Source organism: Micropterus salmoides, unplaced genomic scaffold (assembly GCF_014851395.1).
Source record: "Micropterus salmoides isolate LMB-PRFRI ecotype aquatic unplaced genomic scaffold, ASM1485139v1 Ms_hic_scaffold_1, whole genome shotgun sequence".
Taxonomy (NCBI): Eukaryota; Metazoa; Chordata; class Actinopteri; order Centrarchiformes; family Centrarchidae; genus Micropterus; species Micropterus salmoides.
In genome coordinates this window covers 13,994,614-14,008,656 of record NW_024040040.1, presented here as the reverse complement: position 1 = coordinate 14,008,656, position 14,043 = coordinate 13,994,614, and the positions used below count along the sequence as shown (strand labels likewise).

At 40.9% G+C, this 14,043-nt stretch overlaps 3 protein-coding genes and 1 long non-coding RNA gene across 7 annotated transcripts; 2 read left to right on the top strand and 2 right to left on the bottom strand.

Moving 5' to 3' along the window:
* Nucleotides 1-508: 508 nt before the first annotated feature.
* LOC119902782 lies at nt 509-1,340 on the bottom strand. Its single transcript, XR_005444366.1, has 2 exons — nt 770-1,340; nt 509-677 (listed from the first exon to the last, which is right to left on the bottom strand). It is a non-coding gene; the product is annotated as an uncharacterized LOC119902782 (long non-coding RNA).
* Nucleotides 1,341-2,293: 953 nt separating this feature from the next.
* On the bottom strand, nt 2,294-6,631 carry cpb2 (carboxypeptidase B2 (plasma)). The gene is made up of 11 exons (XM_038719138.1): nt 6,471-6,631; nt 6,037-6,112; nt 5,831-5,955; nt 5,619-5,727; nt 5,397-5,498; nt 5,112-5,216; nt 4,889-4,999; nt 4,697-4,787; nt 2,959-3,161; nt 2,743-2,827; nt 2,294-2,657 (listed from the first exon to the last, which is right to left on the bottom strand). Exons 1-11 carry the CDS (start codon nt 6,545-6,547, stop codon nt 2,440-2,442), a joined length of 1,302 nt encoding a protein of 433 aa, XP_038575066.1. The 5' UTR covers nt 6,548-6,631; the 3' UTR covers nt 2,294-2,439.
* Nucleotides 6,632-6,713: 82 nt separating this feature from the next.
* Nucleotides 6,714-10,555, top strand: alg11 (ALG11 alpha-1,2-mannosyltransferase). Its single transcript, XM_038719126.1, has 5 exons — nt 6,714-6,988; nt 7,709-7,930; nt 8,209-8,580; nt 8,755-9,320; nt 9,420-10,555. The coding sequence occupies exons 1-5, from the start codon at nt 6,942-6,944 to the stop codon at nt 9,701-9,703; spliced, it is 1,491 nt and encodes a 496-aa protein (XP_038575054.1). The 5' UTR covers nt 6,714-6,941; the 3' UTR covers nt 9,704-10,555.
* Nucleotides 10,556-11,975: 1,420 nt separating this feature from the next.
* Nucleotides 11,976-13,963, top strand: spp2 (secreted phosphoprotein 2). Of its 4 annotated transcripts, none has more exons than XM_038719092.1 (6): nt 11,976-12,136; nt 12,223-12,350; nt 12,476-12,598; nt 13,117-13,224; nt 13,552-13,600; nt 13,783-13,963. In XM_038719092.1, the coding sequence occupies exons 1-6, from the start codon at nt 12,085-12,087 to the stop codon at nt 13,890-13,892; spliced, it is 570 nt and encodes a 189-aa protein (XP_038575020.1). In that variant the 5' UTR covers nt 11,976-12,084; the 3' UTR covers nt 13,893-13,963. The 4 variants fall into 4 exon arrangements, with proteins under 4 accessions (XP_038575020.1, XP_038575019.1, XP_038575029.1 ...); XM_038719091.1 differs by having other exon boundaries at nt 13,762-13,963; XM_038719101.1 differs by lacking the exon at nt 13,117-13,224.
* The last annotated feature ends 80 nt before the right edge of the window (nt 13,964-14,043 follow it).

The following is a 14,043-nucleotide window of genomic DNA, read 5'->3' as shown; positions in this document are numbered from 1 at the left end:
TTAAATTTAAAACAGATTTCTCCTTTATGTACTTTCTGTAATCTAGAAGCTATTAGTCATATTTTCTTTAATTGTACTTATTCTCTTCTGGAATTCTGGATACAAGTTGCTTTGTTGATTTTTCGGCGCTTTAAAACGTTAATACCCATATTACAAGAAATGGTCTTGTTCCTAAAGTGCAACACTGACTCACAACCCATTGATAACGCTGTAAAACTACTATGTCTTGTTGGTGAATTTCACATCCATAAGGCTAGATCGCTTCAAAACACTCCCTCTTTCCATCTATTTTGTATTGAATTACAATATCTCTTTGACCCAGTCTCTAAAATATCAAACAAAAAAAGCTATTAAAACCTCGTTAATGATTAGCAAATTACATTTACGTATTTAGCTGACGCTTTTAACCAAAGCGACTTACAATTGCTGTATATGTCAGTGGTCGCACGCCTCTGGAGCAACTAGGGGTTAAGTGTCAGGTTTCAGGCAGAGAATACCCAAACGCGGATCAGAGTTAGACAGTTTATTCAAAGAGACTCAGCAAGGGAAGTCTGAGATCTCGGGGCTAGGGCTCTCTCCAGGTCCGGGGTGTAGGGAAATCCGTGAGCTGGGAGTGTCCAGGCTGCGGGCGGAACCGAGGCTAACAGGCGGGTGGTTGCTGAGGCGGTGGGAGTCTTCTGGGAGAGACAGAGAAACAAAGGTTAACCAGATGCAACAATTCCTAAGGTTCTAGGCTAGTCAAAGGTTGGCTGGAGTTGACAGGACATACGCGTGGCGATCAAACGATCCGGCGGGGCCTCTCCTTTAAGCAGCGGTGAGTGCAGGTCAGGTGTGCTGATTGCAGATGGGACTCAGGTGAGTGCGGAGCCCGCAGCAGACACGCCCCCAGCTCCCAGACTGGAGCGAGAGAGGAAGAGCCAAGCAGAGACAAACAAACGACACGCTCACCACACGCACACCAGACAGACATCCATAACAATCACAGGCTCACAGCCGGGGCCTCGTGACATTAAGTGTCTTGCTCCGGGACACAATGGTGGATGGGTCACAGTGGGAAATTGAACCCAGGTCTCTCACAACAAAGGCATGTGTCTTTTTTTGTTGTTGTTATTATTCACTGCTTGTTAGTCTGTTTGTGATTAAAAAAGTAAGGGGAAACAAATTATCAAAATCTAAGCGTCAAGGCAGATACAATAGAATGCACCGTTTTCTGGGCAACTCCTACAAAATAACCGACCGACACAAATAATAATAATAATAATGATCCTTATTTGTAGAGCAATTTTCAAAAACAAGTTACAAAGTGCTTTAACAAGTGTAAAGAATAATACAAAAAAAAAACAAGATAAGAGCATGAAAAATTAATATAAAATTAGTAAAATAGAATAAAATAAAAGGGATAAAATAAAGTCAAATAAGATCGGGAAAGGCTCTCCTACAAAAGTATGTTTTAAGAAGGGACTTAAAAGAGTTCACTGACTCAGCCGACCTGATTTCTTCAGGCAGGCTGTTCCAGAGCCTCGGGGCCCTGACAGCAAACTTTCTGTCCCCTTTAGTTTTCAGTCGAGACTCTGGAACAGACAACAGACCTCTGCCCGAGGATCTCAAGGTACGTGCTGGTGTGTATGGGACTAAAAGGTCAGAAATATAACAAGGCGAGAGGCCATGAAGAGCTTTAAAAGTGATCAATAGAATTTTAAAGTCAATTCTAAAACATACTGGGAGCCAGTGTAATGAAGCTAAAATAGGAGTAATGTGGTTATATTTCTTTGTTCTGGTTAAAAGCCTGGCAGCTGAGTTGCAACAGTTGTAACTCAGTTACTACCAATATGGATGTTAATTATGGTATTCATAGTAATTAATATTGACTGGCACTTGCTGATTATTATAATGATTATTCTGACAGTAGTAGCCCAATAGAAGGAAGATACGATAGGGTACAGCAACTTCCGAGGAACTCCTACAAAATAAAACTTCACAAGTTGAGAGAAATGTCTCTAATAATATTCTGTCCAGTGTATGTTTGGACACGGGAGTGGACAAAACATTCACGCACATTTTTTTTAGATATTGTTTAACATTATTTTCTCGTTCACGTTGTTTGGACAAGTAAAATTGATTAGGCCTATTAACACAATCAATAAGATGACTATAACCTTAATTTATCCCAGAGAATAATGACAACCGTTAATATCTGTGTGATATATGCATGATGACTTCACCTAAGTGTGGCATACTAATACCATATGTGGTCAGTAAGTAATACTAAACAGAAAGAAAGACAAACACTTAATCTGTTACTTCAATCACTTCAATCTTTTTTATTTATTTAAATATGTCCTCAAAATAGACACCCATTGGAGGAATGCATCAAAAATACCTTGAATAACAATCAGAATATGTTTAACATTGTGCATGATTCACATTCACAAAAATGGCTTAATAAACTGTTAGAGGATGACTTGTTGGAGCTTGTGTTTTCTCTATAACCTTGAGAGCAACAGTCTTCACAGCAATCAGAGCTTCATTGCAGGCCTTGGGAATGTGAGATGGTGGCAGGAGGAAACCGTAACGCCCAAGGTCCTGGAGCTCAAATGTGAAAGCGTACTTGATGCCAAGGTAGTACGCCCAGTCATCAGAACCACCAGGCGCTAAGTCTGGAGAACAGACAATGCATGTGTAGATGTGTGAGTGTCTGCATCAAGTCAAGCTTATTTGGCTTTAAAAATAAGTCCTACTTACATATTGTCTTTGCTCCAGCACCATATTTGTAGTTATTTTGATAATATCTTTTGATTTTCTGGGAAGCTTCTTTGACCATCTCAAGCTATAAAAAAAAAAAAAAAATACGCAGTTTATAGTCAAGTAAAAGTCTTCAAATACTCTGGAGCTGATAGATAAATAGGCAAGCACTTAGCTTGAGTGTTTGATTGATCAGCCACTGACCCAACCACTCACCAGGTCTTTGTGGTTCTCTGCTTCCTGTAAGCTGCAGGAGAACGGGAAGAGCAGCATTTGAGAGTAGGAGTGGATGCTGAGGTAGAGCTGGATTGAGTCCTTATGACTGCGCAGGAACTCGGCCACAGCCCGCGACTCTGGCTCCGACTCCGGGAACGCCCCGCAGTAGATCTCAGTGCAGGGGTCACTAGAGGCTCCTTCCGCTGGAAGAGACAGTATCCCTTTACCTTATAGATGCTACGGAGGCTCTTATAAATGATCAATTAATGAACAGAAGAAAGAGTTCAGTGTGTTAACACTATATTTTATTGTATTGATCAAAATTATTGTTATAGACAATTCAGTAGTATATTGGTAGGGACATGTTCCTACTAAATTATATGCCCTTGAATTTAATTTAAACCACTACAGTTTTTTGGCTGATAAATAAGCAAATTTGGAGCATGTTTTCCCTGCTCAGAGGAGGTCTTATGACGACAGGGTCAACCTACCTCCCCACTCTATTGTACCTCTACAACATCATACTTAACTTTTGTCTATTCATGAACAGACTGTTGAATATGGATCATAGTTTTCCCATTTAAAATGCCACATTTGTGTTTAGAAAGAACGTCTTATAACTTGAGACACATATGGTCTGTTGTTCACCTTCTGGAGGTTCACAAAGATTTGTTTATTTGATAAAATAACAAGTGAGCACAGCAGACAGCTCTGTTTTACTCTGACTCATGCCTCTACAGGGGAGAGAGTAAGGGAGACCTTCTGTGTGGCTACTTTGTGTTAGGACTGCAGGAGTGTCATACAGATCTAGCCCAATTGCTGTCGGGGGAAATTTCTTAGTGGGCTTAGGTCAGGTAACAAGTGAGGTATGACTTATGTAGGCCCACAGGTCATTAACAGACCCTTCCAGCCCTAGTTCTTTGCCTCTGTCTCACTCATTGTTAGGGTGACGACAGCTGGCCCGATAAGATAGAGACTGTAGTTCAGGTATCAGGCTAGCAGATATCGGTGTTCTCTGGGAACCTTTTAGATTTCAACATGACTTAGATTATGAATTGGAGTCTAAACATCAGGCACATTGACTTTTCTGGTTCAGGCTAGTTAAAAGATGACCTAGTATGGAAACAAAGACAGTTTGGGATAGCACATTGTGGACCAGGAGCTTTCCTTCAGATTTGGTGTTGGCATTGCATGTGTGCACGTTGTACGCGGGAGTGTATCTCCTCAACCGAGACTCTTTAAGCCATGCTGTGTAAGTCTTCAGTCTCTATAAATTCTTCATCACACCTGAACCTGGCTCACTATATTTCCATAACAATTGTGATTGTAATTTCGATTTAATAGAACTGCTATTATGCTAAATACATATATTGTATAGGCATATTATTGTACGTGGACATTAAATATCAACCACTGGCTGTCCAGTTTATTAAAGTAGGCTACTTAATAGTGAAAAGAAATCAATGAGATTACGGAATTATATTTTTTAAATGCAAGTAAGACAGCACTTACCAGAACAGTTGAGGATAGGTTTAATTTGATTCAAGTTATTTTTGTAAATGATAAATTTACCATTACTTGCACAGATCAATGAAAATGTATACTATACTAAAAGTCAAATGTCTTCTTTAACGCGCATGTTCTCAGAGGATTGAAATTAAAGTCTACACTTGAAATAATCCTGCATTACAGGACAGTGAGTGTTAGAGAGAGAGAGAGAGAGAGAGAGAAGACTCACTGCACCAGTTGGCATCAAAATTTCTGTTGAGGTCAACACCGATGCAGCTGCTGTCCTTGCTGACAGAGCGGTTCTTCCTCCACATCCTGTTCTGAGACAAGAAAAACACAGGGCCAGATCATGAATCTAGATAAAACCGCTTTCTTTACGACTGCACTCAACAATATACAAAATTGTTTTGTGTATTCTCACTGTCGTCCATGTGTACTCGTATCCATCAGGGTTCATAACCGGCAGGACGTAGACATCCATGTTGTCCAGGATGCGAGTAATGTCTTGGTTTATATTGTAAAATGACAAAGACTGTTGGAGAAAGGACGCTGATTTTAGCGCTAGACCACTGTGAAACCAACCTTAATGCTGAATGTTCCCTCAACACATTTCCACCCTATTGATACTAGAACAATGTACTCACATGTTTTACAAACCATAAGCAGAAAGCAGGACTGATCCACTCTCTGGCATGGATCCCACAGTCAATCCACATGGCCTTCTTATTTGGTCTGTTGTTTAGAGACAACTGAGGAGGAGAGGTCCAACATTAATCTGAGGTGGCTTTGATGGACTTCATTTAGAGGCTTCAACTAAAAATCCTTCTAACGGAAAGAAACAATTAATTTGAGCTGAATGTAAGCAGAAATAAAAGTTAAAATGATCAACAAGCATCTTTATCAGCTGATTAGGTGATGGATGAGTATACCTTCAGAACATAGAGGGGTCTCTTTTCATGTGAGGAGCCAATGAGAATGGCTTTGACCGTGCTGGGGTTGTGCTGTTGGGTCCTGTTTATCCAATAAAAGATCTACAATGGAGAGACAATGTGTTTGTATGTATACGGTAATATATCCATTAAGTGCAGCACATTTAGACTCTCTCTCTCTCTAATGAAGCTGGAGTCTCTAGGTAAAGGTGAAAAGCATACATCCTCCAGATTGTGATATCTCTCGTAGAAAGTTGCGCTGCTTCGTGGGTCATTGGAGGTGTTCCTTGTCTGCATTTCAATCAACTCGTTGGCATTGGCCAGTAGCACCCTAAATTAAACATACAAGAAAATAACAACCACACAAAGTGCACAATGTGGCATGGAGTATGATGCAAAGCTTTGTGAGTAATGCATGTATATTTACAACATACTCATGTGTCATGGCGTGTTTCTGTAGCAGATCAATGACAGTCTTGGAGCTGTTTGCAGGAACAAACAGGTGGACCTGAGTTTCTTCTCTGATGTACTGAGGTGAAACAGGCTGCCATAAGGCTGTCTGGAAGAAAACATATCAGACAACGATTCACAGGAAGAAAATAAAATGGAATAATCACTCAAAGAAAAATCTACTCTCTACCTTATATTGAGTGGACGCATCCTTCAAGATGTCCACTTGTTCTGGTGTTTTAGGGGTGATTGATAGAATTTGATCACTGAATAAAAAAAATAACAAAAATAAAAAAAAAGACATCAAAAATATGTAATGTCCGCCATGAACTATGCCGACCTCTTAGGGCCAATCTTTAACATGTCTATGTTTCTACCTGTATAATTGACCATGCCAGAAAGCAAATGTGAGGTGTATGACTTCCAGATGTTTTATTAAAAGTGTGTGAGCTTTAAGAAACTCACTGAGTTTGCATTTGTGTTCAGCTGCCACAACATACATGGTAAGGGTGCGTGTTTGCATAGGTGTGTCATAAGCTATTTTCTTTATGGAGAACAGTTACCAGCCCTTTCCCAGATAACAAATGAATACATTTCCTAGACAATGTCACCAAATCAACTCACCGCGTTTCTATGCAGTGTCCTGTCTTCGGGAGTTTGTCCAAATTCATTACAACAAACAAAACTAAAAGAGTTTTCATGATGTCAGGATCCAGATTGGAAATGAGAGAGGTTTTTCAAATCCCAGGGGTAGTTGCAAGGCTTTATTGATTAAAACACTGTTTATTTAGAAGTTAAACATTACTTTTTTTTTGAAAGAACAAGGACATAGTTCAGCCATCATGAGCTGAGAGGGAGCAGGGCAGTATGTTGCTGGTGCTACATTTTCAACAACTTCGTCTAAAACTTTGTTTAATTCACACATATCTGAAGTAATGTACGCTTTACAATTAAACTTCATCAATGCAAGCTAGAAAGGTCAGTGGAGTAATACCTCCTCGCCGGCAGGTGGCGACAGATAAATACAAATAACAGACGCAGAGGAGGAAAGTGACAACGTGAAAAAGGGGATATGTTGTTAAATTTCTTGGCAAGATGTCGGGCCACGATCAACTGGTCCTCTGTTTGTGTGAATTAACAAGGTAAGAGCTATTTATTAGGTGTCAAACCAAGTATTTACACCAGTGGGTAAAATTTTAATGGTCACTTTCATTTCGTGACATCAGTTTGCTTGTTTCATTTCCTTATGTATTAACTTGTGGCATTACTGGTAAATATTGGTAATATAACTGAGCTAATTATTATGTTGTAAGGTTAGTCTTTAGATATATTATATGGAGGTTTTCCTGTTTGTTGTAACGTTATAATGCAAACCAAGCTCTTCACAGTGAGCTAAAGCCGCGCCTCTTCATCACCTACAGGATATCCGTACAGTGTCTGTCTGTATGTTCCGCAACATGTTATATTCCTGTAGACTTCAGTTTATTATGACTTTATTCATGAATTATGTACTCGTATAACGTTAACTTACAGTTAACTTTAGTTAACTAGTATTTATCCTCTATTTCACTGCATTGTCCTTATAACACTCCTACAGCTTGTTTACACTGAAGGTGTTTGCAATTTGTCTTTTAAATGCACGTTAGGGTCAAAGTTTTTTCTTCAGCTTTCTCTTGGGCTACATCTTTTGTGGTTTGTGCACTTAATTCTGTTTGCTTTTATAACTTCTGTCTCTCTTTTATCTCCGTCTTGTAAAGCACTTTGTAATGTGTATATTGAAAAGTGCGATTTAAATAAAGTTAGCTTGATTTTTTTTTTGTCACTTACAGTATAATTCAGTGAGTTGTATCTCTGTGTTTCAGGCTGCTGTGGAAGTTGCTGCTGCCCCTGCTGTTCCTGTGTGTGCTGCTGATCGCTGTCCTGGTCCTGCTGGTGCTGGCGGTGCGTTTCTGGCTTCAAAGCAGCAGGAACGCTCGGCGGGCGAGGGACGGCCGTCCCACGGTCGCTTTCTTTCACCCCTACTGCAATGCTGGTGGTGGGGGAGAGAGGGTGCTCTGGTGTGCTATCAGGGCACTACAGAACAGGTAAAGCTGATTACATTTTCCAACATGTCATCACACAGTCTGGTCAAAACTCTGCCATCTAGTAAAGCCTTCTTGGGAAGATTTTGACAGCATTATATGCAGCTAAATATAAAGAGTGAACTAGCCAGGAAAGAAACATAAATCAGAGCTGAGTAGAGAGGGAAAATGACTCTGTAATACAACCAAAACAAGGTTTAGCATACAGTAGGTAATACTTAATGGCATCAAAATACCTTATTCTAATGTGTCTTGCTTAATCCGAACCCACATCTGCACAGGTACAGGGACATCAACTTTGTGGTGTACACGGGGGACCTGGGTGTGACGGGCCAGCAGATTCTGGAAGGGGCTCGGCGGCGTTTCAACATTGTGCTCCCCCGGCCGGTTCAGTTTGTGTTCCTGAAGCACCGGCTGCTTGTGGAGCCAGGCCTGTTTCCTCACTTCACCCTGCTGGGACAGAGCGTGGGCTCCGTCTTCCTGGGATGGGAGGCACTGACGGAGTTTGTCCCCGACCTTTACATTGACTCCATGGGCTACGCCTTCACGCTGCCCCTGTTCCGCTACTTGGGAGGCTGCAGTGTGGGGAGTTACGTTCACTACCCCACCATCAGCACTGACATGCTGTCTGTAGTGAGAGAGAGGAACCCCAGGTAATCACTGTGTGTCTTTACCAAAGCAAACTGTGTTGTGAGCACATCATACAAGGTCTTTTTTAAATTATATTATATATACAATTACAATTTATTCGGCTGTTCATGGGTGCTTATAACTAAAAACCACTTGTTTGCTATCTCCTCGAATAACACAAACCATTAATGCCCTAGGTTCAACAACCCAGACTACGTCTCCAACAGTCTGTTCCTGAGTGCCTTCAAGGTGGTCTACTACTGCCTGTTCGCCCTGCTCTACGGCATGGCCGGCTCCTGCTGCGACCTTATCATGGTCAACTCCTCCTGGACCCTCCATCACATCCTTTCACTGTGGCATGCTCCCAACCGCACCAGCGTGGTCTACCCACCCTGCGACGTCAGCGCGTTCCTGGACGTCCCACTGGAGGAGGACGGGGACAGGAAATGCCACTCGATCGTTTCTGTGGGGCAATTCAGGCCGGAGAAGGACCACCGTCTGCAGATCAGGGCTTTCAAGAAGGCGTTAGACAAGAGGAGGGAGAGGGTCGGGAGCATGGAGGGACTGAAGCTGGTTATGATTGGCGGATGCAGGAATCAGGAAGACGAGGATAGGGTGCTCATGTTGAGGGGGCTGTGCCAGGAGCTGGGCGTGGCCGACAGGGTGGAGTTTAAACTGAACATATCCTTCGAGGAGCTGAAGAGAGAGATGGGGGAAGCTACCATCGGACTACATACAATGTGGAACGAACACTTTGGAATAGGTGATAAATCTGTCTGAGCTGACGTTTACTCTTATTTTTAAATTTGACTTTTTCTAATTATATTAAAAGTTCGTCTTCACTCTTCTTTCCCCCCTCTAGGCGTAGTGGAGTGTATGGCAGCAGGGAAGGTCATTCTGGCGCACAAGTCCGGTGGTCCCAAGCTGGACATTGTGGTACCTTTCGAGGGAGGCCAGACAGGCTTCCTGGCTGATGACGAGGACAGTTACGCGGAGGCCATAGAGCGGATTCTGGCGCTGCCGTCCGCCAGCCGGCTGCAGATCAGACGCAACGCACGTCAGTCCGCAGCTCGCTTCTCAGATCAGGAGTTTGAAGCCTGCTTCCTTGCTGCTATGGATCCTCTGATGGGAACACTCGAGCGATGAGAAGAAGTGTGTGTGTGTGTGTGTGTAGTTGACGTGATAGTAGCTATTTGACACTTTGCGCACCTTTACTTTAATGCACTTGAATGGCTGCATTCACACTGTAGGACTGGTGAGAAAACCCGGTTATAACTGAAGCAGGGATCCCTCACATGCTCACACATAAGTCTGCTGAAATTGCTAACACATGCTAAGATTGTGCTTAGTTGTTGGCTCACCAGTCAAAGCATAGCATACTTGGATGTTGCCTAAAAGCAGAAAAGAGGCAGTGTACATTGGAATCAGAAAACTCATAATTGGGATGTATTATCACCTCAGCTAACAAATTTTTTGAGCACACTGCTCTTCTTCTTTTTACTGAATGTAAATCAAGAAAGTTTTTCAGCCATTCTTATGAAGGTCTGAGTACAGTTTAGATGCATGGCCTCACATCAGACACATGTTTGTAAGGTGAATGCAAATCAGGTACCGATAGAATCTAGTTCTGTCTGTGCAACATTGAAAACATTAGCTGTGGCTGGCGCGAATTCCGCCACAGCAAATTGTGTAGTTCTGCTTTACTGTTGAGTTGTATTTGTAAATATCTTGTGAAATCACAGTTCAAGCTCTTGTGACATTTTTCACAGAACGCATTCTGTCATTAGTGTCAGTTTAATTAAAAAGAGATGCGCTGTATTTAGGATGGTAAAAATGGATGAATGGGAACAAAGTAGTCTTTTTTTTTTTTATAGAATGTGCTGATACTAAACAGAATTTACAGATTTACTGTTTACAAGTATAATTCTATGTGTCCAAAATGTGAAGTATTTTTGATATTGATGATGAATGTAATAAAGATATGATGGTGGTAAGGGATTGTTGCAGTGAAGTAAGATAAACCTTTATTGATCCCCAGAAGGGAAAATAAGGAATCACGATAACCGTAAATAAACTGTAATACACTGTTTCAGAGGAAAAAGTGGCACCCAGGAGCTATTCATATTCTGCTTCACTAGATTTGGTCTAAAGGAGCAGATGATCAAAATGTAGAACATATATACAGTATGTACTATATGCCAAAACTGCTTCATGAAAAAACACATCTCAGATATGTATTGCTTCAAGTGAGTCAGTTTATTTTGTGTGTTTTTGGCTTCAGTGGCATTTCATACCCAAACAGCTGAAAATAGTCATCAGTGAAATAGTTATTTAAGGGCTGCAAGCAACTAATGATTATTGTCATTATTAATTCATCTGCAGATTATTTTCTGGACTGATCAATTGTTTGGTCTATAAAATGTCTGTAAACTATCTTAGAAGACTGTGAAAAGCAGCTGATTTTATTCTATTCTTTTCACACACAAGCTGAAATAAGCTGAAACTTGATACTTTTGTTCAAAAACGTATTTAAAAATTGATCATCAATGTGTTGATGCAGATTAATTTCATTTAACTGACTTATCATTTCAGCTCCAGTCATTTTAAACATTAGGAACCCAAAATAACTAATCAGTGGTTTGTTAAAGTGATACATAAGTAAAAAGAAAAAACTGGGTTGCTGGTGACGCAGTGTCCTCCAGTGATAAGACCTCAGTTATATACAGTATCTCACAAAAGTGAGTACACCTCTCACATTTTTGTAAATATTTGATTATATATTTTTTTGACAACAATGAAGAAATGACACTTTGTGAGAGTGATAACACCAGATTCAACACACCTGCTCCCCATTCACACCTGAGACCTTGTAACACGAGTCACATGACACCAAGGAGTGAAAATGACGAATTGGGCCTAATTGGGACATTTTCGTGTGTACTCACTTTTGTTGCCAGCGGTTCAGACATTAATGGCTGTGTGATGTGTTATTTTGAGGGGACAGCAAATTTACACTGCTATACAAGCTGTTCACTCACTGCTTTACATTGTAGCAAAGAGTCATTTCTTCAGTGTCACATGAAAAGATATGATCAAATATTTACAAAAATGTGAGGGGTGTACTCACTTTTGTGAGATACTGAAAAAAAAAAGTCAAACAAATTTTCTAGGCATATTGTATTCATTTAATTTAAATAAAACAATGTAAAGTCCTAAAGAGACTGCTAAATTAACTGAACTCATCAGATTTGAACATTTTCAAGTTAGAGAGTATTTTAGACAGAGGCTGTGACTGAAAGTCTGATGTAAATTGCAGTGTTCGTTTAATTCACCCTGGGATCAATAGTACTGAGCAAAGGTTAACAGCTATTGCGTGCAGGAAGCTGGACAGACAGCAAGGGAGGGAGGTTTGTTTTTAGGGGTTATGGAGGGTAAGAGGCGGTGCGTAGGGGTACTAGGACAAAGCTGAAGGTATTTAGAGGGAGGTAAAAGGAGGACTGAAACACTTTGGTTTGGTGCTAGTCAAGATGAAGTCTTACGTGCTTCTCTTGGCCCTGCTGCAGTCTCTGGGATGCTCAGGTGAGTGGCTCTCTGTACTGATCACTTCATAGATGCAGTAACTGTCACTGACTTTCCTCTCACATCTTTGCCGTTTGACCCTGCAGGAATCCCACTGCACAACACTGAGCTGGAGTCCATGGCAGACAGGGGTCTTGGAGCAGTTCTGGCAGAGGTCAACTCTGCATATGCCGTCAGCCATCTTTACCGGATGACTAGAGGCTCTGTCTCAAGGGTGAGTCTGCAAATACTTCAATCTTTAAGATATTATCATTAGCAGGTGTGTTATCTTTATGCAGAGTGTCAAATTCCATATATTGGTTATTTGTGGGTTTATAACAAATATCACATGCATGCCAGGTTATCCCAGTGGGCCTGAACACCGTTGACCTGCTGATGAAATTTGGCGTTAAAGAGACTGAGTGTCTAAAGGCTTCCAGAAATGACCCCCAGACATGCGCCTTCAGACCTGGCTTCTTTGTGGTGAGACGTTTATTGTCATAAGGGGTAAAAAAATAACCCGAATTACATAATTTCATGGTTTGTTTTAGTCCATTTAGTTTGCTGCCAAAGGGTTGAGGTATAACACATAAAGAGATTACAGCAAAACGCTTAGAAGAAATAGTGCCTACCTGAAATGTTTAATGATATCTGAAATAAAGAAAATGGACTTTAACACTTGTATAATCCTTTAATGCAAGCTACCCCTCACCAGTTATATAATATTACAGTCAAAAGCTGACTGTTATGTTGATTGTTAAATATTTCACCGTAAATCTAAATTTTGGATAAGACACATATTGACAAACTGATGCAGCCCACTGTTTGCATTGGCATGAATTTAATGGGAGAGAGTGTGTCAAAAATTTGTTATCTATACATGAGACAGTTGATTTTGATCATAAAAAACTAAAATAGCTATAACAAATACTAAATAATATCTGCATTATATAGAATATTAAAAACACCATTCTCTCTCCATTTCCACTCTTTCCCTTCAGCCATCCTTCTCCTGCTTCAGTCGGGTTCGAATTTCAGCCACCTCAACCCAGGTTGTTTCTCTGAGATGCGGCCATGACGAGAGTTCCAGCTCAGAGTCCAGTGAGGAGGTGAGGACACAGGTGATGGGGTAGAGAGGGGAAGAGGGAGGATAAATGGTGGTGGTGGTGGGGGGTGTCTTTATCATTTATTTAAAATTCCAAAAGCTCATTGTCCATTTTCTTTTTCAAGTCAAAGCAAACTGTAGCGGCTACAGAATTTTTTTTAAAAGTTGCTCATCATAAAAAGGACGTTTTCCATTAAACAGCAAACTAACCTTAATAAATAAACCTGTATCCTACATAAAGGTAAAAGAGCTAAGCTCTAAGCAATCGTCAATATAAAGGGTGTCCTGAACAATGAAGTGCATGTGAATAATGAAGGCTTTGATTCCACAGATGTTCTCAAGAGGGAGACACCAGTACAATATCCCGTTTGCAAATAGAGGTAATCACATGTTTTAACTAGTGATGGTACAGCACAATAAGTCGCTAAAGTGTTTAACTCCTTCACACTTTGAGACAAGCTTCAGACAGAACTGGTGCCTAAAATTTACAGGCTATTTCAAAAATAAAGATCATGCTAATTGTTTTTATGTAACTGACCAGAGCCCCAATATCTTTCTGCAGTCCCGGCTCCTTCTGCACCTCCTCCACCCATCCAGCCTGGTCGCTCCTTCCAGAGCCAGACAGTGGAGGTCCGGCCCAGAGGGGACGCTTTCAGCAACTTCCTGGTGTGAGAGTTCAGCTCACTCTGAAAGCATTTCAGCGCTGTTTAAAAGAAAAAACTAATTAAAAAACAGAATTTGCACATTGTGGTTTTTGTCCCTTTTTATGATAGCCTATTTAATTGGTAAATTTTAAAGAGCTGCGTGTAGATCAGTGACCCAC